This window comes from Lissotriton helveticus, chromosome 5_1 (genome assembly GCF_964261635.1).
Source record: "Lissotriton helveticus chromosome 5_1, aLisHel1.1, whole genome shotgun sequence".
Lineage (NCBI taxonomy): Eukaryota > Metazoa > Chordata > Amphibia > Caudata > Salamandridae > Lissotriton > Lissotriton helveticus.
In genome coordinates, this window is record NC_136065.1 from 1,777,379,339 (window position 1) to 1,777,402,684 (window position 23,346).

Genomic DNA, 23,346 nt, shown 5'->3' on the forward strand with positions numbered 1-23,346 from the left:
TTCCAATCCGACCCCATAGAATCCTGTGAATATCTTGGTCTTAACATAAGATCAATAAATAATCAAAGCTATAACCTACACGCGTTCTACCACCCACCAGGAGAGAACGCAAAGTTCACAGAGCAACTGATAGAGATAATAACGGCCAACTCTAACTCAGATGCCAACAACATATTCCTAGGGGACTTTAACCTCCACTGGGATGACGGCAATGACAAAATGGTTAACGCGATTAAAGACTTCCTAAATGAGCTAAACCTCACGCAAGCATGCACCCAGCCCACTCACTCACAAGGAGCGACTCTAGACTGGATTATTTCAAGAAACAAAGAGATCTCAATCCTTGCTATAGAACCATGTGACTGGTCTGACCATCACGCCATAACATTCGCGATACCCACAATGAAAAAGGGTAGGACCGTGCAACCCCGCAAGTGCAAAAAATTGATTCGTGATTCAAAAGAAGCCAATATTGAATTACTGGTAGAAAGATGTGAGAAAGACTTGAAACCTCGTAACAACAGGCAGAATGTCAATGTCAATGAGCTGACGGATCATTACTTAGCCTCGATCGGTAATATAGTCAATGACACCCTGCCTCAAAAACTGAAAAACGTCTCTGAAAAGCCAAAAAATCCTTGGTTTAACGAGGCATTGAACGAAGACAGGCGAAAACTGAGAATGGCAGAAAGGAAATGGAGACAACATCCCGCCTCTCCTGAGCTGAAAGACCTCAGAAAAACTAGGAAACAGTATAACAAAAAGATAATCAACACCAAAAAAGAATTTATAAGGGCTGAACTCGACAACGCCACAAACAGACCAAGAAAACTCTTCGAGATCCTAAAACAACAGTCGAATAAACTAACCAAAACGACTCAAGAGAGCTCGAAAACTCCCATAAGCTGCGAGGAGTTCTCCTCATTTTTCATAGAAAAAAACAAACTACTAGAAGTTGAGCTCACAAGTGCAGCAGCTAACATCTCGACCCTAAATGAGGCAAAGACGGCATCTGAAGGTCCTGAAACAAAAAATAAGGCAAATTGGGACACATTTGAACTATTGGACCAGGGAAAGATCGCCAAAACGCTAGCAGAACTCAGACCGAACAACCACTATCAAGATCCTCTACCGGCAAAGTGTGTAAGAGAAATCAGCCACACCCTAACTCCTATCTGGACTGAGATAATAAATGCTTCACTTGCACAAGGAACTCTTCCTGACTGCCTAAAAACTGGACAAGTAGTTCCCATCATCAAAAAACCGACTGCGGATACAACAGACCCGAAGAACTATCGACCTGTGACCAACATCCCGCTACTTGCCAAACTTATTGAGAAATGCGTGCAGGGCCAACTGAGTCAGCACATCGCTAAGTACTCACTACTAGATGACTGCCAATCTGGGTTCAGAACTGGACATAGTACTGAAACGGCGATCCTGCATATTGTCGACGATGCCTTACAAGCCCTAGACCAAAATCATGCGTGCCTGTTGATCCTACTAGACCTGTCATCAGCATTTGACACTGTAAATCACGAAATATTGCTGACCAGGCTACGAGACAGGATGGGTCTATCCGGAAACGTATTGAAATGGTTTAACTCCTTCCTTCAGAACAGGACACAACTATTCCTGGTCAACCAAGTAAGCTCATCCCCGTGCCCTAACACATTAGGAGTCCCACAAGGCTCGACGTTATCCCCAGATCTATTCAACTTGTATGTAGAACCCCTCACGGAGATTCTTGGAATATCACAGATCTCCTATCACATGTACGCAGACGACACGCAAATATATATGAAGATCACCAGTCGGGATGACATTGTCCTAATGAATGAAACACTAAAGCGAGCACTACAATGGCTAACAGCCAATCATCTAAAACTTAATGCCGACAAAACAGAATTCCTATTAATATCACCTGCAAGGAGTCAACCGGAGGTAAAAGAATGGACTAAATTGGTGACTGCTCTAAATTGTACTCCGACCCTAATCAATTCAGCTAAATCACTAGGAATTACGTTAAATGAGAACCTCGACATGAAAGACCACATCAACACAATGGCCAAGAGCGCCCGTTTCCACCTGAACTATCTAAGAAAACTGAAACCCTTTATCTCAGAAGCTGATCTAAAACTGGCTATCCAATCACTAGTGATCTCGAGAATTGAATATGGCTGCACCACATTGGCTGGCCTACCGAAGACATCCACTGCACCACTAAAAGCCTGTCTCAACGCTGCGACAAGACTCATCACGGGAACGAGAAAATTCGACCACATATCTCCCCACTTAAAGGCACTAAACTGGCTACCTTACGAAGCGAGAATTAAAATGAAGATGGCATGCATTACCCACAAAGCGGTTCACCTCAACACGCCTATATATCTAGCCAAGAAAATTAAGCTATCGGGAGGTAACAGACCAACTAGAAGCGCGAGGGAGCTGCTACTACGACCGGCCTTCTTCCGCAAGAAAAAGACCTATGACCGTGCATTCTCCGGAGCCGCCCCCAGAATCTGGAATTCCCTTCCCCCTAACATCAGGATGATTCAAAATGCTGTAAAATTCAAACGGGAACTGAAGAACCACTTGATGAGTAAATAATATACATAGAGATCCCCACCGACCATTAGTATGAACAATCAAGACAATGAAGGTCGGACTCATCTTGAATAATATGAAGACCAACTAGACAATGACTGATTCCCGTGCAAACAGCGGCTATACACTCCAAGGCTACCTCAATTATATGTGATCTCTCTACTACATTTCACACCTTTAATGATATAATTCCCTACCCTACTTGGCTATCTATTTAATCCTTACCACAAGCCAAACCTACGCAACTCTTATTGCTATCTAACCATGGAATTGCATGGATAACACTATGTAACCTACCTCACCGAGCCTGACGATATGACTATGATCTAGCCGTATATTTGCACCTCCTAAGGCTTACGTTACAGACGTTAAGAAGATACTTATCTAATCACTACTGTTAACATATCGCCTACTACCTCATATATGTTTGTTGTTATAATTGCCACTATAATGTCAATCGATAATTTGCAATCTTTTTTATGTTAAGCGCTCTGATACCCACGGGTCTTGTCCGCGCTATATAAAACTCTAAATAAATAAATAAATAAATAAATAAATAAATAGGTGAATCAGGTTCAAAGTCCAAAGGTCTCTTTTTGCTATGCAGGATGGTAACTTTACCAGTGTCTGGGTTAATGTAAATTTTTGCTTGGTCCTCGGATGGATCTGGGTGTAATAGTTCTTCCTCTACAGTCCTGGGTTTAGTGTTGGACCTTTTCGGGTCGACAAAATCTGTTTTTTCGACGACCTTTGGTGTTTTGCTGGGTTTTTCCGGCTCGGGCCCTGATTTCGGCTCGACGAGTGGTTTCGGATTGACCGTAACTTTCGGGTCGACACATTTTTGTGCTCCGTAGGCTTCTTTGGATGAGTGTCTTTTACCGGATCGATGTTCTTTTTTGGATCGACCGGTGTCTTTGGAGCTGTTACGTTTGGGTCAACAGGTTTGTCTGGCTTCGATGGTTTCGGTACGGCACCGGATGCCGGGTCGACGGTTTTCGGAACCGCAGGCTTGGTGGGGTCGGCGACCTTCCTCGGTTCGGCGCCCTTCGGCTGTGTGCCCTTGTTCGGGTCGACCGATTTTTAGGGGTCGACGGCTTTTGGCTGAGCGGTCTTTGCGGGGTCGACAGTCTTCTTTGGCTCGACGCTCTTTGGCTGTGCGGCCTTTTTTGGATCGACGCCCTTTGGGTCGGTGACCTTTTTTGGCTCTGGAACCTTCTTCTGGGCGATGGTACTAGTCCCTGGGGTTTCTGAAGGTTTCGGTTTCGTTTTCGGAGCTGAGCCTGAAGGCGGGGCTGTCGAAATTCTTTTATGATCTTGGCTAAGGCCTGTTGCCGATGCCTCGACCGGAGACTTTGGTGACGGGTTAATTGGTGTCGGGGGCAGTGTACTCACGATTTGGCCCGACGGGATTTCGTCGTCGGAGTCGTCCTCGACTGACAATCTCTAGGTCCGAGTCTTGAGCGTCCGGTAGGTTCTGGTCATCATCGAAGATGTTGTCCGGTTCCGGTGCCTGTCGCTGCATTTCTTGCCTAGCGGCCCGTCGGATCCGTATGGTTTTTTCGACCGGAACTGGGCGCAGGCCGGGCAGGTTTCTTCCCTATGGTCTGGGGAAAGGCACTTGTTGCATACTGAGTGTTTATCAGTATGGGGGTACTTGGAGTGGCATTGTGGGCACATTTTAAAAGGGCTTCTTTCCATCAACGGTTGGCTCACGTGGCGTCGAAAAGGCCCAGCGGCCCGCGTCGACGACCGATTCGAGATGGAAGTTTGTATCGAGTAGAGAGGTACCGAACGAGAACAATACCGTCGAAGTCGAAGGCCTTTTGGCCTTTAGAAAGTTTTGTTTTGGATTCCGAGTTGGAGTATAGGAGTTTGCATCCGAACCCAATGGCGGAAAAAAACAATCTGAGCATGGAGAGGATGCCCATGCGCACTTTAGTCCAGAGGAGGCGTCACCTATCTTGTGATACTTCCAAGACTCTTCCAGGACACTAGGCGGCGATCTATGCACAGATATGAATTCAGCAGCCCACATGCCTCAAACATATATATATATATTGCATTCTGGGAGTTGAAGTCTGAGCATTTACCCCAGCAACCAACAGGTGTGTCTAATTATCATGGGGGAGGAGGCTTCAGGGCGTGCAAGCACTTATTTAGCAGCAGGACCTGGGCAAGAGGATGAAGGACGCTTTGCAGTGAAGGGCGCTGAGGAAGGCCTAAAGCCGAAATGCATCTGCCGCCACTGTGTGATGTTCAATAAAGCGTGTTAACCCCTTGGATTCCCCTCTGGCCTCTGATTTCTTCGTGAGGAGGGATGTTACGTCATATATATATATGTATATCAATAAATAATCACATCACTAAAAGCATGAAAAAAGCAAATACTTGAGCATGTGCACAACAAAATGAGCATAACAGCGTCTGACAGCAGTAATAGGAGGTGGGAAACAGAGGCTCACCTTATTTGAAAAGATTACGCAGGACTGCTTGACCCACTGAAGAATCAGTTTCGCTGGCTGCATCCAAACAGTAGTGTTTGGTGAAAGTATGCAGACTGGCCCAGGTAGCCGCTCTGCAGATGTGCTGGAGAGGGATTCCAGCGTAAAGAGCAGTTGAGGTAGACACTGCACTTGTAGAGTGTGCTCTAGGAGCTGCTTGCAAAGGTCGTCCTGCTTGTGTATGGCAAAAGTCAATAGTTGAAGAGATCCATATCGCAATTGTTTGCTTAGAAACTGCTTGGCCTTTACGAATCGTACCATAAGTGATAAATAGTTGATCAGATTTGCGCAACATAGAAGTTCTCTGCAAATAGAACTTTAAACATCTCTTAATGTCCAGTGTATGCAATGCCCTTTCTGCAGGGGATTGTGGATTTGGAAAGAATGTCTTTAAGATGACAGGCTCGTTAAGGTGGAATTCCGAAGGCACCTTAGGTATAAATTTTGGATTCGTGCGGAGCACCACTGAGTCATTTGTGAACTGTAAAAAAGGATGATGGACTGTGAAAGCCTGGATATCACTGACTCTCCTAGAGGAAGTCAAAGCCAATAAAAGTGACACCTTCCACGTAAGGAATTTCAAATCTGCTTTGTGGATAGGCTCAAAAGGATGGCGCATGAGCTGCGCTAACACTACATTAAGATGCCACGATGGTGGTGGACGACGTACCGGAGGGAACATTCTGTAAAGACCTTTGAAGAATTGTTGTATAATTCTTGAAGAATAAAGAGAAGTGGTCCCATCTTGTCGGTATCTTGAAATCGCTGCCAGGAAAACCTTTAGGGTTTGTAGGAAGGTAGATCCCTGACTATGGTTGCCCCCAACTTTTTGACTGGTGTTTTGCTGGTTTTCTGACTTAGTTGACCTGGGACCCTGCTATTCAGGGCCCCAGGCCTACTGCTCTCTCTGTAAAATGGATTCCATGTACCTTAGGTACATATCTAAATTGGATACTGAGTCACCTTATCAGTCCCTGTACAGTGTACCTTAGGTACCCAGGGCATAGGTGTACCCAGGGCCTACCAGGGGCTGCAGCATGTATTACGCCACCCCTGGCTGGCCATCCAAATCTGACACAACTGGCTGCTTGACAGCTGGGGCAAGGTGGTGTAATCACCCTTTGCTTTAGATATAGTATACCTATATCTAACCCTAAAATGGACACACAGATCTCCTATCAGTCACTCCTATAGCAGGCCTTAACAATCCTGAAGGCAGAGTGCTTGGAATCGTGTGAGGTGGTGCTCTGGCATGAGCTGAGCCTGTCTGCGGCTTTCGGGATCCATCCCTTAGCCGTTTCCATGATATCGCATACCATATACTCTTAAGTGCATTATAATCCTCGCGGTTATATGCCAACTCTGGTATCGCTTTATCAAAACATGTCGAGTAAGGTGTCATACGAATTGGAATACTAACCCCTCGCCAATTCTGGCGACGGGGTTAGCATTCCACCCTTCTAGAGGGACACGACATGTATGTAACCCCTAACCCCGGTTAAAGTCAGACAGAGCCTTAGCATCCACAAAATGGATGCTGCCACCGAGACACAAGTCTGCCCTCCTGCTGCTGGGAGTCCTCCCAGAGCAGGAGATAAGGACAAAGGGTTTCCTGCCAGGGGCGGTGCCAGCACCGTCCCAGACAGGGTTTTGTGTATTGTAGGTAGGCAGGGCTTCAGAGGAAGGTGACTGCACGTGGCACCCCGGTGCTCACTGTGCATAGGCTGGCTGGAACCAGTTCCAGGGTCACTCCAGACCCTGTGCTGGGGAAAAGCCCGCCAAGGAAGTGGGTGTAACCACCCCCCTCCTAGTCCCACCCCTAGGGCAGGACTTAGTCGCGTGCCAGCCCCTTTTTACAGGATAAAGGTAGGAACTGGCCCCCTTCCAAATCAGATCATCTTTGAATCCTGAAACTACTTTCCACGAAAGGAACTCAAGACTTCTTCCTAAGATTTCTCCCTTGTGACTAAGGAGTAGTCACCCTGCATCCGCAGGCACCATCTTAAGAACACTGCGGTCTGCTGCAAGTCTCTCCTCCGGATCAAGACTGCCCAGCTCGACGAGAACCGGCTTCCCTGGCACCTCTGACCTCTACCTACATCATCAGTCACGCTGAGATTCGTGGGTGTGACGAGACCTCGAGGGACCGGCCATCTTCAAGACTGCACGACTTCTGCACAGCAAGCCCGCCGAGTAATTTCCTGGTGAGTGCTTTGGGGTCCGAGAAGCCCCCCACCCTGAGCAGCTCCAGCACCGAAGAGCAGCCCCCCAGCATCTCCACGATCGGCGTGGGGCCCTTCTGCTTTTTGCTGCTCACCGCGTTGTTTGGCTACTAGCCCGCTGGCTTGTGGCCTTCCGAACGACGCCCGACGACAACACTGCTGCTGGTCTGGTTGCTCCAGACTGGCCCTTGCTTCCCTCCATCGGAGAAGTACCCTGGACCCTCCTGGTCCGGCTAAGACGCCATTTTAGGTCCACCGCGTGGGCCTTGCATTTGCCAAGACTTGTTGCCCAATCCTGGGTCCAGCGACGTCGACAGCAAGAACCTTCGTGGGACAGCTCGCACCTCCATCCTGGTCGCCGACAACGCCTCCTGGTCCGAGAGACTGCAGAGCCCAGCAGTGCCCACTCACCTGACTGCGGTGACTTCGCCCGGTGCCATCCTGGTGCCCACTAAATCACTGGCTAGTGATTCAAGAACTTGGTCCCCTCTGCTTTCAGGTTTTCTTCTTCCTTGATCCAGGCTTGGATCCATCGAACTTTTCTTCACTGGTCGCCTGCCAGCAACTTCCTTCTTCCAGGCTCCTGGTCCGGCAACGAGATTCCCGACGTCTTTTCAGACCTATGCAGCTGCAGCCCCTGGGCTAGGTAACTTCGGCACTTCGGTGTCCCAGCATAGCCTCACTATCCTAGGGTCAGGATCCACTGTCGTTTTCTTCCTACCAGGTCGGGTTCGCCCGTGAACACTAACTTTGCCTTTACTAGCTTCCATAGACTTTGTCCCGCATCCCGCGTGAGAGTGCACACTCTGCACCCGAGTCCCCTAGGTCTCCTAGAAGTAATCTAACGATTCTGTAGTCAAGTCCTAGCGAGTCCAAAGCCTATTAGTACTGTACTTACCTGCTAATAATTTCGCATTCCACTTTTAAAGTATATGGTTTTTCGTGCCCCTCGGGCATTTGTGTATAACGTGCTAACTTAAGTATTTTCGTAAGAGTTTTGTTGTGTGCCTAGCACCCTGTCCTCATAAAGAGTACAGGGTTGTTGTGATTCTAATAAATACACTGTTTATTTTCATAACACTTGTGTGGTGTCCTTTCACTGGGTGTTCAAGGGGTAATGTGATGGTAAAACAGCTGGCTTAACACGCCCTCTAGAGTCTTAGCCTTAGACTGCTCGTATCCATGCTACTAGGATAGCTGGTCTATAAGGTTGACTTACAACCAATCATCAATAAGGGTTGTTTGGACTGATATATAGTGATCACTAGAATAGTGAACACTGCACATCAGGCCAACTTCTCACAGGGTTGCATGAGACAATCCTGATTTTGCCAGATGTAAGAAAAAAGGTAAGACTTGCTCTGGTTTAGCCAAAAGAGGATGAATTCCAGCTAAACGACACCGGATACAGAGACGTTTCGATTTGAGACTCTACGTCTTTATAGTAGCAGGTGCTCTCGCATTGGTTAGTACTTCCTTACAATCTGCAGGAATGTTTAGGTGGGCGAACTCAAGGTACTCAGGCGCCAGGCCGCTAACCTCAGAGATCTCGGGTCCGGATGGTTAATCTGACCGTCCTGGATGGAGAGCAGGTCTGGAGTTGGACGTAACTGGATTGGTTCGCACTCCGATAGGAGCAGGAGCTCGGTGAACCAGTATTGGCGAGGCCACCTGGGGGCAATAAGAATCAGCCGACACGGTTCCTTCTTCATCTTCCACAGGACTCTGGGAACTAGCGATATCGATGGAAAAGCGTAGGCATATATTTGTGACCAGTTGATCGAAAACGCATTCCCCTGAGAGTCTTTGTGGGTATGCCAACTTGCTAAGAACCGGCATTTGCTGTTCTTTTTGGTCGCAAAGAGGTCTAGATCTGGATGACCCCACTGCCGAAAGATCCGATCCACTGTCTGCTGATGAATTTCCCACTCGTGAATGGACACTGTTGTCCTGCTGAGAGTATCTGCAAGAACGTTCTCTGTCCCCGGTACGTGAACCGCCAGAAGATTGATTCTGTGCCGTATTGCCCATGCCCATAGCTCCTGGGCTTCCTGAGACAAGAGAGCCGATTTTGTCCCTCCATGTTAGTTGACATAGTGCATACTTGCCGTATTGTCCGTGCGAACCAATACAGTGGCTCCGTGAATGATTGTTTTAAATGATTTGAGGGTAAGGAAGATGGCTCTCAGCTCCAACAGATTGATGTGCCAACGTTTCTGCTGAGAGCTCCATTTGCCGCTGATAGTCAGCCCCTGAAGATGAGCTCCCCAGCCCTCGTGGGATGCGTCCGTGGTGATTGTAAAGTTTGGTGCGTCCTGAAGGAACGCGCAGCCTTGTTGTAGATTCCTTCTTTGCTTCCACCAGAGAAGGGAACCCCGCATGCGAGGGGTGATCCGGATGAGGTCCTCGAATGAACCCGAGACCTGCAGCCATTGTAAGCTGAGTTCTTCTTGAAGAGGCCTCATTTTGAGACGGCAATTCGGTATCAACGGAATGCAAGACGATACCATCCCCAGAAAGGATTTGAACGTCGGACTGAAACTGACTTTTTTGAAAGTAGATGTCGAGCCATGTTCTGTATTCTGATTTGTCTTTCGTCCGACACGAAGGCTTGGAGCAGCTGGGTGTCTAGGCTCGCCCCCAAGAAAGCTCGCCTTCGTGATGATTTCAACTGGGACTTGCTGACGTTGATGGAAAGGCCCAGAGATTGAAAGAGAGCTAAACACTGTTGTAAATGGTTGTGTGTGTCTGCGTAAGAACTGGCCTTGATAAGGCAGTCGTCCAAATATGGAAAAATTTGTATTCCCTCCAGCCGGAGGTATGCTGCTACCGGAGCCAGGACCTTTGTAAAGACCCTGGGTGCCGAGCGCAGTCCAAAGGGAAGGACTTTGAATTGATAATCCCTGCCAGCCACTCTGAATCGCAGGTACTTTCTGTGTCGAGGTAAGATGGGGATGTGGAAATACGCATCTTGGAGGTCCAAGGTGGCCATGTAGTCTCCAGCCGATAGGAGATGCAGTATTTCCTGTAGCGATAACATTCTGAAGGTTAGCTTCTTCAGATATTTGTTTAGGGCACGGAGATCCAGAATTGGACGCCATTCTCCGGACTTCTTCCTTATCAGGAAAAATCTGGAGTAGAATCCTGTTCCCCATAGCATTTGAGGAACCTTCTCGATTGCTCCTTTCTTCAACATCAAATTGATTTGGGTAAACAGCTCCTTTAGATGAGCTGGAGGTGGTCCCTTTGGTGGAACGTTCGGAGGAAACTGTTTGAATTTGAGGGCATGGCCCTTGGCCACAATGTCCAGGACCCACCTGTCCGATGTTATCGATGACCATTTTGAGTAGAATTTGGATATTTGCCCTCCAATTTTTGCATGAGATTGGGATAGAAGCGGTGGCAGGTGATAAGGCTCATTGTCGTTTATCCTTTCCGCGGTAGGCCGGTCTTCTCTTGTTCTGGGAATAATTATTGTTTCGTTGACCAAAGGACTGATAACGCTGTGTTTGATAGCGATGATTTCCCTGCCTGTAAGAGGACTGTTGTGAATATACGCCTTGATTAGAGAATGTTCCACGTCCTCTCGCTCCTCGAAAGGACGGCTTACAAAATTGCAGGGTGCCCAAGGATTTAGCGGTTTCTGTATCCTTTTTGATTGTCTGCAGGGCTTCTTCCACTTGCGGACCAAACAGAAACTCTCCGTCATAAGGCATATCCAATACCTTTGTTTGCACTTTTTAACGGAACGAAGTGGAGCGTAGCCAACCTTGCCTACGCAGGACAGCAGCACCTGCCAATTGCCTGAAGCCAGTTGAGGCCACATCAACAACACAATCAATAATCTCAGCCAAGATTCTTTCACCTTCCTGTAGGATCTTTTGCGCTTCAGACTTGGAAGGTTCTGGAAGTTGGTCTATGTATGGCAAGATATCTGACCACATTTGTCGGTCATATCTGCCCAGGATGGCCAGTGAGTTAGCAGCTCGGACTGTGGTAGCTGCCATCGTTGAAACACGCTTGCCAATGGCATCCAGGCGCCTACCTTCTCTATCAGGTGGAGCCGCAATTGGAGATGAAGGGTTCCTAGATCTCTTTTGTGCAGCTTGAACAATAACTGAATCCAGTTTTGGTTGTCCTATAAGGCAAGCAGGGGACTTCTCCGGAGCCTTATACTTTTTATCAATCCTTGGCAGGACCGGAGGAATGGAAGCCGGGTTAGACATGACCTTAATTCCCTCCTTCCAAATGAAATCTATAATAGGTATAGACCTTGCTTGCTTCCTTGGATGGTCTTTAAAATCATATAGGAAGCATTCCTGTTCTGTATGCTCCATATGAATGTGGAAGCGTTTCGTGGCCCGCTCCATTAAAAGGTGGAATCCTCCCACGTCCACTGGAGGTGAATCTGAAGTAGCCGGAGGCGACGGAGAAGGAGTTGGTAGTCATCCCTCTCCGACATTAATGACTCATTATCGACTTCTCCTTCTTCTCTTTCTTCTTCGTCTGAAGAACGTTGTTCGTCCGGCTGATTAGATGATGCAGGTGGGGGCGACCTTGGAGGTCTGAGGTCAGGCAAAGGCGTCTCAACCACAGGTGTAGGAGGTATAGAGCCTGCTGACTCTGATGGCGGAAAACATCTATAATAGTCATCTAGCATGCATTGAAGGTTGGTGAGCAATGCTATTGGCACCTGAGCTGAAGGGACATTTGTCACAGTTGATGTCATCTGCTCAGGCGAATGCTGATCTTCTTGGTCGTCTTCTTGATATTTTATATTCAATTCGGAAGGACTTGTCGCCGTTCCAAATGTATCCTCAACAACAGAATCCTCATCACTGTCCTCAGAATCCAGTAGCTTGTCTGGAACCTGTAGAGGCATTTTCTGCGGTGAAATATGTAGAGGAGATAAAGGTTCCAAGGCTGAACCACGTCTCTGAAGTAAAGACGGTTTTCGCGTCAACAGAAAAGCCGTAGACGGCGACCACACCTGCAAAGTGGTACAAGAAGATAGCTGTGGCGTCGACGGGGGTTTAACCAAAGGACTCGTCGACTTGGATTTGATGGTAGACGACAATGAGGTCGTCGTCGACGGAATAGTTATCGTCGTCGACAATAAAGGCTCCGCCGACGGTGGTGTCTTCGTCGACGGTGGTGTCTTTGTCGACGCTGTTGGCTTCGTCGACGATGTTAGCCTCGTCGACGATGATGTCTTCGTCGACGATGATGTCTTCGTCGACGTCTTCGTCGTCGATGGTGTCTTCGTCGATGATGGTGTCTTTGTCGACGATTGTGTCTTCGCCGACGGTGTGGTAGTCGTCGACGATCCCGTCGACGGTGGCTTCTTCGTCGATGGGAGAACATGCGTCGACGGTGACGTCGACGGGATCTTCTTTAATTTAGCCGTCGACGAGGCGCCGACGTTGCCAGAAGATGAAGATTCTGCCGTCGCCGAGATAGGTCTAACAGTAACATAGACCATCGTCGGCGATGAAGACGCCGTCGACATAATCATCTCAGGCTTAGGAGAGGAAAAAGTTACTGTTGACGTAGACGTAGCGTCGAAGGAGATCTTCGTCGACGAAGGAGTCGACGACGGCGTCGTCGACGACAGGGTCTGTTTCTGAAGTAAAGTTTTCTCAGAAGATGTTTGAGGTAACTTCTTTGTGGATTTTCTCGGAGGCGTAGATGGACCACTTTTCTCCTTAACAGGGGGAGTAGCCTTAGATGTGAAAGGCCTCTCAGACCCCTTAACAGGTTGTTGCTTCCTCGCAACCTCAGCCCCAGGAGAAGTTAACACCTCATCAGCAGCTCTCTTTCTAGAGGCTGAAGTAGAACCAGAGGCAATACTGCCTACCTCAGAAGCAGGATAATCCGAATCCTTGAGCTTTTGTAGCCACAAAAGCAGGCGGCCCTCTGTGTCCCTGAGGGTCTTCTGAGGGAAGGTCCTACAGATCTTGCAGTCCTTCATTTGATGTTCAGGATACAGGCAGTAAATGCACTTATTGTGGGGATCTTCTTTCAAAAGCCGGAGCTTACCACATGAGTCACAAGGCCTGAACAAAGATTTCTTGGTAGACATCTTCAAAACACTAGATTCCAGAAGGAAAATAGAGAAGTACTGAGCAGAACTCAGAGAGACTCCCTTCACACGACGTGCGGTAGAAAATCTGAGAGCCTGAGCCTCTGGGGAGAACCTTCTGGTGGGTGCTGTCGCCTGATTGGCTGCAGTTTGGTCTATACAAAATGACTAGGATAGTCATGAGTGTGGAAGTTTTTTCTCCTGTAGCTTGGGCTACTTTACTTCCTGGTTGGGAATTACTGGTTTTTACTATGATATTATGGCATAATACTGCTATTTTATGTACCATGGGACTCCCACTCCGACGACAGGGAATGAATCTATGAAAGACACCCCTAATACTGGAGAAGGTGAATTCTACACTTAAGACGTTACTCTATGAGGACGTGCTCCAAGATTCCTGTATGTGGGCATAACTATTTAAATGCTTATGACTTCAATAGAGATCCCCCAAGAGATAAGCATAACAGTTCATTAGCAGAGCTGGAGCAATAGCAGTGTCTATCACTAGAGTGCACACTGCTTGAAAATAAAATAGCTTGTTTTATTCATAAAATGCCAGACTCACAGTAATGAAAAGCTGGAGGTCTATGAAAATGTCAGAAATAAACATTGTTGAAAAACTGTTCTAATAACCAAGTAAATTACTTGACAGATGCTAAAATACTCACTGACTGAGAGGTGTCGGCTTCTAGACTCTGGCGGCTGGTAAGCTGTACTGATGTCACCAACAGAATTAGAGGTTTTGATCCTCACTTGTTTAGACAGGCAAGAACGGGAAGAGGTCTGCTGGATGGGAAAATAATGGATTTCTCAAATTGAGATGAGAACTTAGAGAATTTCACACAAGCCACAACTTAAAACTGACCATACTATTGTTAACTGGGGGTTCAAAAGGAAGTTTCATAATGAAGTGCGCATGTGTTTAATTCAATACCTATTAACAGTCAACTGGGGAAAATACATTCTACAAACCTAACTCTTTCCGCCCGTAGATGTGTGCAACAACTTATCAGACACCAATTACAAATTACCTAAAAACAAATCTCACCTGGACCCCCCACACTGCTGACTGCTCTACTACAAACAGCTGTTAAAAATGTCTGCCTTATATGTGTTGCTTTAATGCTTTTACCTTGACAATAACAGTACCGGTCATGCCCCCTGGACACTTGTCGTACCAAGTTATGTATAAAATCGTTACCTTCCGAAACGTTCTTTCTGATGGAGCCCATTTTACAGCAGATACCTTATGCAAAATAGCCTGAGATGCCAAGATGTATTCAGATTGTTGCTCAAGCAATACAAATCATTGTTGCCAGGTGGTGCTACTCTACTACACAATTATCAGTGAAGTCAGTTCTGCTTAGACAAATCTTTACACTCTACAGAGGCTAAGCATGGAATTATCTATAAACAAAAAAATGGTGAATAAAAAGGAAATGCACAAACAAATCTCTAACAAATTTAGCGCACGATTCCGATGCGTTTGGGAACGGCTCCGACGGTCGGTCGGAGCCATTCCAACTGCTTTGAAATTGTCCGATTTGGATTCCTTTGCGACCGACCCATTTCAATGGGGTCGGTCGTAAGGGAATCTGAACCGGTTTTCCAAATGGCCTTCGACGCTCTTCAAGAGCCGTTCCACCATTCGGAAAGCCTGTAGTAATCCCTCGGCCAGAAAGAGATGGCATCTTCCCACTGCCTTTCTGTGCTGGTCTTTCCGACACAGAAAGGCATTGGGAATCTGTCTTTGGGGGCCCCCATGGGTGCAAGGCTGCCAAATGGCAGCCTAGGGGGCACATATGGTGTCCCCCTGTTGATCCCTGCACCCGGTGGCAGGCACCTTGAGGTGCCTGTCACCGGGTGCAGGGATGAACTACACCTCTGCTCTTTGCAATGAGAGCATGCATTCCGTTCGGAATTCATGCTCCCATTGGCGGTCAAATCATACTTCCTGGACTGGAACCGACGACAGGAGGTCATTCAGTTCAAGTTCCAACCCCGATGTCGGACGGACTGCGGTCCGTCCAACATAGGAATTGGGCCCTAAGAGAGTGGAGGTGTGAGAATATAAAGCACTTGGCAAGAGAAATATCCAGAAGAAAGATACTATCACATATAGTATACTAAAGCAATTATCACAATGAGGTGGGCTATGCAAAGATAACACAAGTACAAATCCAAACCAAATTGAGAATTATCGCTCAAGTGAGCATCCCAACAATATTTTGAAATGGAATAAGAAATAAGACCATGTAAGAGCTCAATAAATTGCTTTACTCAGAACACCTGTCAAAAGGGCCGATGTAGGAACTCCACCTGTAGCCTAGCTGAACAAGCCTTAAATACCACTGGTAGATCTTAACCTACTAGTTCATAATATTCCATCTTGGAACGGTCTGTTTTCTAGCAGCTTGCCCTGCCTTGCAACTTAATAACCTTAAATAAAATCATGACTACTCTCAAATCTATTGCCCTGAAGGGAAAACAGCTAAGGGCTCTTCTCGGGTCCAGCCTTTCCAACCTTTCTTAAATCTTGAACATTTGAGGAGAATAAAAAGAAATAAGTTAAATTATCTTAGATAGATGGAACTCAGTCACAACTTTAGGCAAATAGGAAATATAGCTGTAACCTCATCTTTACACAATACTGGTAAAGTAGTCGGCTAACACCTGAAGCTGTCTTACCCTCCTGGTAAATGTGATAGCGAAGAAAAAGGCAGTTTTAAAAGGTAAATGTCTAAATTGGTCCCAAATGCGGGGGTTAAAATAGATCTATTTGGACAAAAGTAAGAACCAAGTGTAAGCCCCATCTTAGAACTACAAAAGAGGCTGGAGAAAATTACTGGAAACCTTTTATAGATTCCTCATCAGATATAAAATCACTCACCTACATACTCCTGCAGGGATTCACATTGTCCCCTTCTCTTTTTAACAATTACCTCCGATCAGTGGATTCTTTCCCTTATCTACTGTTGGCTAGGTTTTACTTCTCTGCAGATGATACGCAGCTTTTCTTTGGCCTTCCCGCTTTGTCGGTAGAGCAGGCTGGACAAGGTCAACTGCTTCTCTCTGGTCCACTATCTGCAATTCACTAGTTGAAGCCTTTCAATTTTCTTCGACTGATTCCTGCCAGGATGCAAACTCCTCTGGTTCTACAAATCAGTTAACTGGGAAGAAAATATTGTGGTCTGAAATTAAGAGGCCTCTACCTGCCCCTGCCAACGTCGTCCGTCACCTTGGGGTCTTAATGAACACCTGAGTGGCCCAGATCTATTTTCTACAGCATAGGATCCGGAAAAAGATCCTGCCATTAATTAAGCCAAGCCTGCACATCATGATTATAAGCACCCTAGTTCAATCCACAATCTACATATGAACCCTTCTAGATCTACTTCAACCACTCCGGCTCATTGAGGACATGCCCACCAATGTGGTTACTGATACAGCTAGAAGATACCACCTTACATTCCTGTTAATATCTCTGCAGTGGCTCCATAGTCAATCAATGGTTATCTGAAAGGCAATTTCAACTGTTCGCAGAGCAATTTATATCATAACAACAGGTTTCTAGTTAAAACAAATTCACCCTGCATCTCCAGGCTCATACTTGTAAATCTGCCAATCATTCTCATCTAGAAATCCCTAGAACATGCACTGCTGCTGTGGATGGCTGCACCTTTTTGATCATGTGAGTTAGACAATGGAATAGTCTGCCTCTCTCTACATTAATTGAGCTACTTGAAGTTATATGATTATAATAAAACATAAAAAAGCTTCATAATTTTCTCCTCTTTTGTTTAATTTAGGGTTGTGTAAACATGAAGTGAATACATTTTACTTAATTTAGTTGAATTTGAGTTATTTTAATTACAGGGTTACAGCTAACATAATTAAAATAAGTTATTTATTTAAATAGATTATGACAGTAAGGTTAGAGTTAGCATTATGAGTTAGTGTTATAATGTAACATTTTATAATTAATCTAAAAATAAGTGTAATTATTAAACTTTGAGCTATTGGCATTGCTAATAATAATGCAACACCAACAGCTCAAACATTAAGTAATGCGAGACCTATTGCATTGCAAATGCTTGTTCTAAAACTGCTACTGAATTTGTCAGTATGTCTGAACGAATCTTTGAAAAAGTGTTCTGAGAAGACTAAGTCCTTCATCGCGTTCCATGAAAGCCAATAAATTAAACCCGTTCTATTAAATCAAAGCATAGCGTTGTGGAAGCAAAAATCAAAGGGGGCGTCATCGAGGTAAACAAGGTCTGAATATTTATTTATTATTTATTGCATTGACACTGATCTTTCTCCACCACATATTAAATTGTGTCAGCAACAGATCTAAACATTGAGAGGGTATGAAACTAGACCATGCTGAATTTTTATTATAGGATTGTAATCTTGTTTAGATACAGTATCCTGGGCTACTTGTAACTCACATCATTCCCTGTTTTCATTACGCTTATGCTACTGCATAGCTTTTGCTCATGATTGTTGGTTCTAGCAAAAAAGTCTCATGGACTTTAATGAGGGAAAGGTACACAAGATCATTTATTCTAGCAAACAGATGTTGAAAATGGTTATCTCACAATGAAGAGCATGGTGAAAGTCACTATTTGTCCTGTGGACAGCCTCCTTGGGTAGCATGCATTAAAATGTGCATTTCCTGTGATACTTACATACTCTATATGAGCAAAAAATACACCCACCCCTAGATGAAGCCTGTATCAGACCTTAAAAAAAGCCCCAAAACAGCCTTCAACTGTCCTGTCAGAGCCGCCCTTACCCCATCGCCAGACTGTCCAATAGGCCAGCCCAACCCTGAAGACATGGAAGTGGGCAGAAAGGGGCAATACAGGCCCTGTGGTGGGGTGAAGGGTCACTGGAAACGCAGAAAGGAGTGGTACAACAAGGGTAGTGGACGTGGTGACCGCATACAGACCTCGTGGACGACGAGGGCTGGGACCGGCTGAAGGGCCCGAATACATGCCATGTGTACGGAAGACTGAGACAGGCCTTGTGGGGGTGTGAACGCCCAGGGTCACCGGGTGAGGCAGAGAGGCCTCGCAGGCAGAGACATTTTAATGCATGGGCGAAGTGGGCTCTGGCCCAAGGCCCCAGTCATCCAAGGATCCCCTGATAGAGCCAGCTTTGATTTGCAGAGTCTTGCCCTGATGACCATGCATCATTCTTAAACAGCTTGTTTTAAATACTGTTTCGCCTTTATCTAATGTCTAATGTGAGTGAGTCTATTACTGACATTTTTCAGAAAAATGTTGCGTTTATGTTGCATGCAACATCCATAAAAAAGTTTCCTTTAGATCAAAACAGGACCTCACATATGAGAAATGGCAGGGTGTCAAAGATTATTTACAGTGATATTAGTGAGCTACTGCTGTGTTAAAATATTGAAACACAAGTAACTGTCCCCAAATATTAGATGGAGCAATGGTTGAATGCCCCCTGCTATGTTTGTAACTCTGCCAAAGAAGGCATGGAAGAGCTGAAATTAGATTAAACTTCACACAGGGGCCTCCAAATACATTTGGTCCAAGCCCTCCAAAACCCTTCAGACGTCCCTGCTCGCAGGGTCACCATGCGAGGCAAAAAGATCCGGCATACAAGCATTGTGGGCGTTGGTGAATGGGAGGGACAGGCAAAGGTGCCTGGATACAGGCCTTGTGGAAGTGTGAAGGGACCAGGGTCACACGGGTAATGCAGAAAGGGCTGGCATAGTCACCATGAGAGGCAAAAAGTCCTTGCAGGGTCACCAGGGAGGGCAGAAAGGACCCGCATACAAGCATTGTGGGCGTCAGTGACTGGGACAGGCAGATGAGTCCGATTAACGAACTCATTGGCATAAGGCTGACCCTGACAAGCACAAGGTGCCCGCAAACAGGTCTTGTGGACATCTGGGTGACTGGCACAGGCAAGAGGTCAGACACAGGCCTAGCGGGCCAGAGGCACTAGGAAAGATAGAAGGTGCCCGGATTCATTGAGGGGTATTGTGGTGGTGTCCAAACTACGGCTGGGGGGGTATGGGATGCCAAGTATCAGCAGTGAGGTCAGTGGGCTCTGCAGAATCTGGGACATTCATGGCAGCGTGCCTTGTTTGCAGGTTTATAATCGAACTCAACCCAGTGCAAAGGTATCGGGGCACCTTACACGAGCAGCAGCCACATTACACAAGGTCACAGTATTTTTTAGGCACGGTGAGATTAAGTGATTTGCCTAAAATCACAGGCTGTGAAGCTGACACGGAGACTCAAACCTGGCCCCCAGTTCCAAAGTCGGCAGCTCTGACCCTAACGCCACTTCTTAACCCTTCATAACGCAAATATTAGTGTCCTAAGAAGGCTGTTAGTTGATATGAATCTTTCTTGAAACTTTCTCAAAATACTCTCGAACATTAATTGCACAGAATTCCCGGTAACGTGGAGGTGTAGGCGCAGTGCTGCTGTTCAAAGACTGGCAACCTGAGGGGGCGACCTGGCCAGTCTTCTGCACGCCCTCAAAGAAGTAGAGGCCCCCGGGGAGGCTGGTGACGGAGCTGCCCCCGGTGCCACAGAGTTGGTATTCGGACCGCCCCAACGCCGTCCTTCACAGGAGCAAGTACCACCGAAGATAGTCTGGTTTGTAGGGCCCCAAAGCCCCCGTCACAGATGCCCAGGGCCCTGAAACGAGGAGGAGGGGTAACCCCCTCTCTGACGTCTTCACTTTCAGATTCTTAGTCAATCACCTACCCCAAGTTATGAATGTAAATCCCGATTGCACACCTGAACGTGTACACTTTCGGAAACCCTCCTTTCCTAAATGTGTGCAGTTCCAAACACCTGCGCCATGCTACCGGATACACTCTGAAACACCCAGCTTCCCTAAAATAACAGCTAAATTGCGCGTCATAGTGTAAAAACCCTTTTCATAAAATTTTTTTTAAAACACTGCACTGCTAGGTAGTTTGAAAAAAGAGACTCGCTCCTCGATTGGTAAAGTTTAATACCCCGGCCTAATTACTGAATTCTATGATGAATTAAAAAAAATCAGCCTGACTCCTGAGTTTGTGAGGATTAGAAAATCTACTACACTTCTAAATTTGGCGAATCAACAAAGAGTAAAGCAAATAGCCTCGCTACTGAAATGTGTGAATTTTCTAAAAGCGGCCTTTTCTCCCGAATTTGTAAAATGCACAGTAATGCTCTCATTCCGAATATAACTTTTAAAAACTTGCCATGTTCCTGGTTTTGCAGAATAACTCTTGCCTCCCAGAACGAGCAAAATTCTAAACCATCGACCCACGAACCAAATCAGCAAACTTTCGAAAACTCGTCTCCCTCCCGGATTGTTCAACTTTCAAGAACATCAGCCAAATTTTCAAAAACACGCATTGCTCCCGAAATGCTAGACTTAAACCACCACAGAGGAGCGGGGGGAGGGAGCGCGGCAGTGAGGCAAATGCGCGCTGCTGCGTGTGCTAGCCACCGTCTGGAATGGGCCGAGCAAAGGCGGGACATTCGCCCGCCTTTGCCCAATTGAGTGCTGGCTTTTTTTTTTTTAAAGCACGCGATATCCAATGGCAGCCGCGGAAAGCTGCTCACACGCACGAGCGTGTGAGCAGCTTTCAAACCCCCATACAAAAGGGCTCTCGCTGTGCGAGGAGTGCTGCGCACTGCAACGCTGGCGCGAGCCCTAAAACTTAGTTATAAGATTATGGAAAATATTAGTTTTTCGATAAAGGATAAGGGTAGGGATAGGAGATGAAATGAAGGTAGAAAAAGTAAAGATAGGATAGGTAACTTAAAAACAGATGTGCAGGCCTGCTACCTACCACAGGCGACTTAAATAAAGAGGCTTAACCTGAGGGGAAAAACAACTAAGATGGCTGTTAAGTACCCTTTTACTGTGCCTATATTATGGCCTCTCTCAGCCAGGTAAAGGTAAACTGAAAAATATACACTGCATTAGCCCAAAAAGGATCCAACTCCTTTTGGTGACACCATTCGGCACTACAATTTACTAAGGATGCACACTTAATAGACTTCTTTCTAGTTATGAACAAAAAATTCACAACTACTGAAAGAGATAACAGCACAAGACTAGTCTTCATGCACAAAACTAGTCTTCCAAGTTCCAGGCAAGTACACTGAATATATGAAGGCTTAGGGGAGCGTGGCCTGGCCTAACAAAGCACAGGATGTGGTAAGAAGGAGCTCCTAGAAGCAAATCTACCATGAAGTAAATCTGTGGCCCAGACAGACAGTAAATATCTTGCAGAGACTCAGATCATTGAGAAAAGTTAATGTGAGTCGGACAGAGGGAAAAGAAAATGATTATGCCCCTTCTTCCATTCTCCATGATGCACTCATATCAAAGATTGAGTTGCGCACTACTTTCCCACATTCGCTGGCAGTCTGGGTGGACACGTGTGCCCGGGGATGAGCCTTGGGCCTGGTGGGGCTGGTACAAGGTGTGGGGGATGCAGATGTCCCCCCCTCTGTGGACAACCTCGTATGTTTGGGGGCTCTACTGCCTGTGACTACGACCTACAATACCAGCAGGTTTATGAACATGGCAGCAAATAAAAGCAGTGCAGCAGGTAAACACCACATTATGCTCCTAAGAAAGCGCAATTGTTAAGGCTACGTGCAGTTTGGGGGAGAACCTGGCTTGGTGTTATCAGCAACCTTCTCTTCCATGCTACCACTCTGAGGAAACATACTAGGACCTTGAGGGACGATTGAGTCCAACATTACCAGGGAAAAGAGGCAAAGGTGACCCACCCGTGGCCGGGAATGATTAATGGGGACCAAAATAAACGTAAACCGACCTTTGAGAAGTCTAAAAAAGCAGGAGCACCCACCGGTCTAGAAATGGCAGAAGGAGGGACTAGCATGGAGATGCCAGCGGGGACACCAGCAGGGAATGAAGGCCTAATGTTGGAATTGCAGGCAGGTTTTAGAACGCTTGACACTCGATTTGATGCGCTGGATAAATGTCTGGATTTACTTGGGGCACGATGGACCGGCACGAGGGACAACTGGATACAGCGGAGGGCGGGATTTCCAATTTGGAGGGTGGAGCTCCTCAATCAACCAAAAGAATAGAATGAATGGAGAAGATTTTGAAGTCCAATGCAATTAAAAACAAAGAATTGTTAGCCAGAAGTCACCGGAATAACATCCGCATCGTGGGCGTTCCTGAATCTACGAATATGGGGCGCCTTGATGTATTTGTGTACTGACTACTGGTGGACCTATTTGATTGAGAATCATTTACTGCAAGATTCGTGGCTGAAAGAGCCCACCGTACGTTAGGACCACGTCCGAACCCGGGCTGCTCGCCCCGCCCTCTCATTGCCATGCTTCTGAATTTTAGGGACAGGGACACAACACTGCGCCTGCCCCGGGAAAAGGGCCCTCTTAGCTGGCAAGGCTCATCAGAAGGCTCAACAGAAGGCATGGCTCACAAAATTGATACTGCAACACAAACAGCGAACTATATGCACAGTCACAGCCATCTACCTCACGTTCACTGGATATATGGCAGCCTTTACGCACTTACCTCCTTGAAAAAGGCAACTCAGTGGATGAGTAGACAAAAACCGGGGTGGTGGTCAGGAAGGGACTGTGGGATCTCTGATCTGTAAAGAACTAGGTAACAATCTATGTAATTGATTATGGGAACATCACTGATTTGTAACTGACTGCGCTGTTGGTAATGAACCGGGACAGTATGACTGTATAAACTGCTTGGCCTACATTTGCTCGTTGTCTCGCTAACACATCTACACAATAGTGTTTGGTGAATGTGTGCAGTGTAGACCATGTTGCTGCCTTACATATGTCGGCTAGGGGAATATTCCCTAAAAAGGCCAAAGTAGCCCCTATTTTGCGAGTGGAATGCGCTCTAGGGCCTATTATTA

At 46.5% G+C, this 23,346-nt stretch overlaps 1 protein-coding gene across 7 annotated transcripts in view; it reads right to left on the minus strand.

Annotated features, from left to right (window-relative positions):
- The window catches only part of MAP3K3 (mitogen-activated protein kinase kinase kinase 3), a 2,022,699-nt gene that overhangs the window by 1,374,686 nt on the left and 624,667 nt on the right, over nucleotides 1–23,346 (minus strand). For 5 of the 7 annotated variants that reach the window (XR_013594968.1, XR_013594969.1, XM_078645061.1 and 2 more), the window contains exon 6: nucleotides 14,084–14,201. Coding sequence is in view for 5 of the 7 variants with exons in the window: in XM_078645061.1 (XP_078501187.1) it covers nucleotides 14,084–14,201 (118 nt within the window). In the remaining 2 variants the exon portion in view is untranslated. The remainder of the gene's footprint in view (nucleotides 1–14,083; nucleotides 14,202–23,346) is intronic. The other 2 variants (XM_078645062.1, XM_078645066.1) reach the window with 1 other exon arrangement.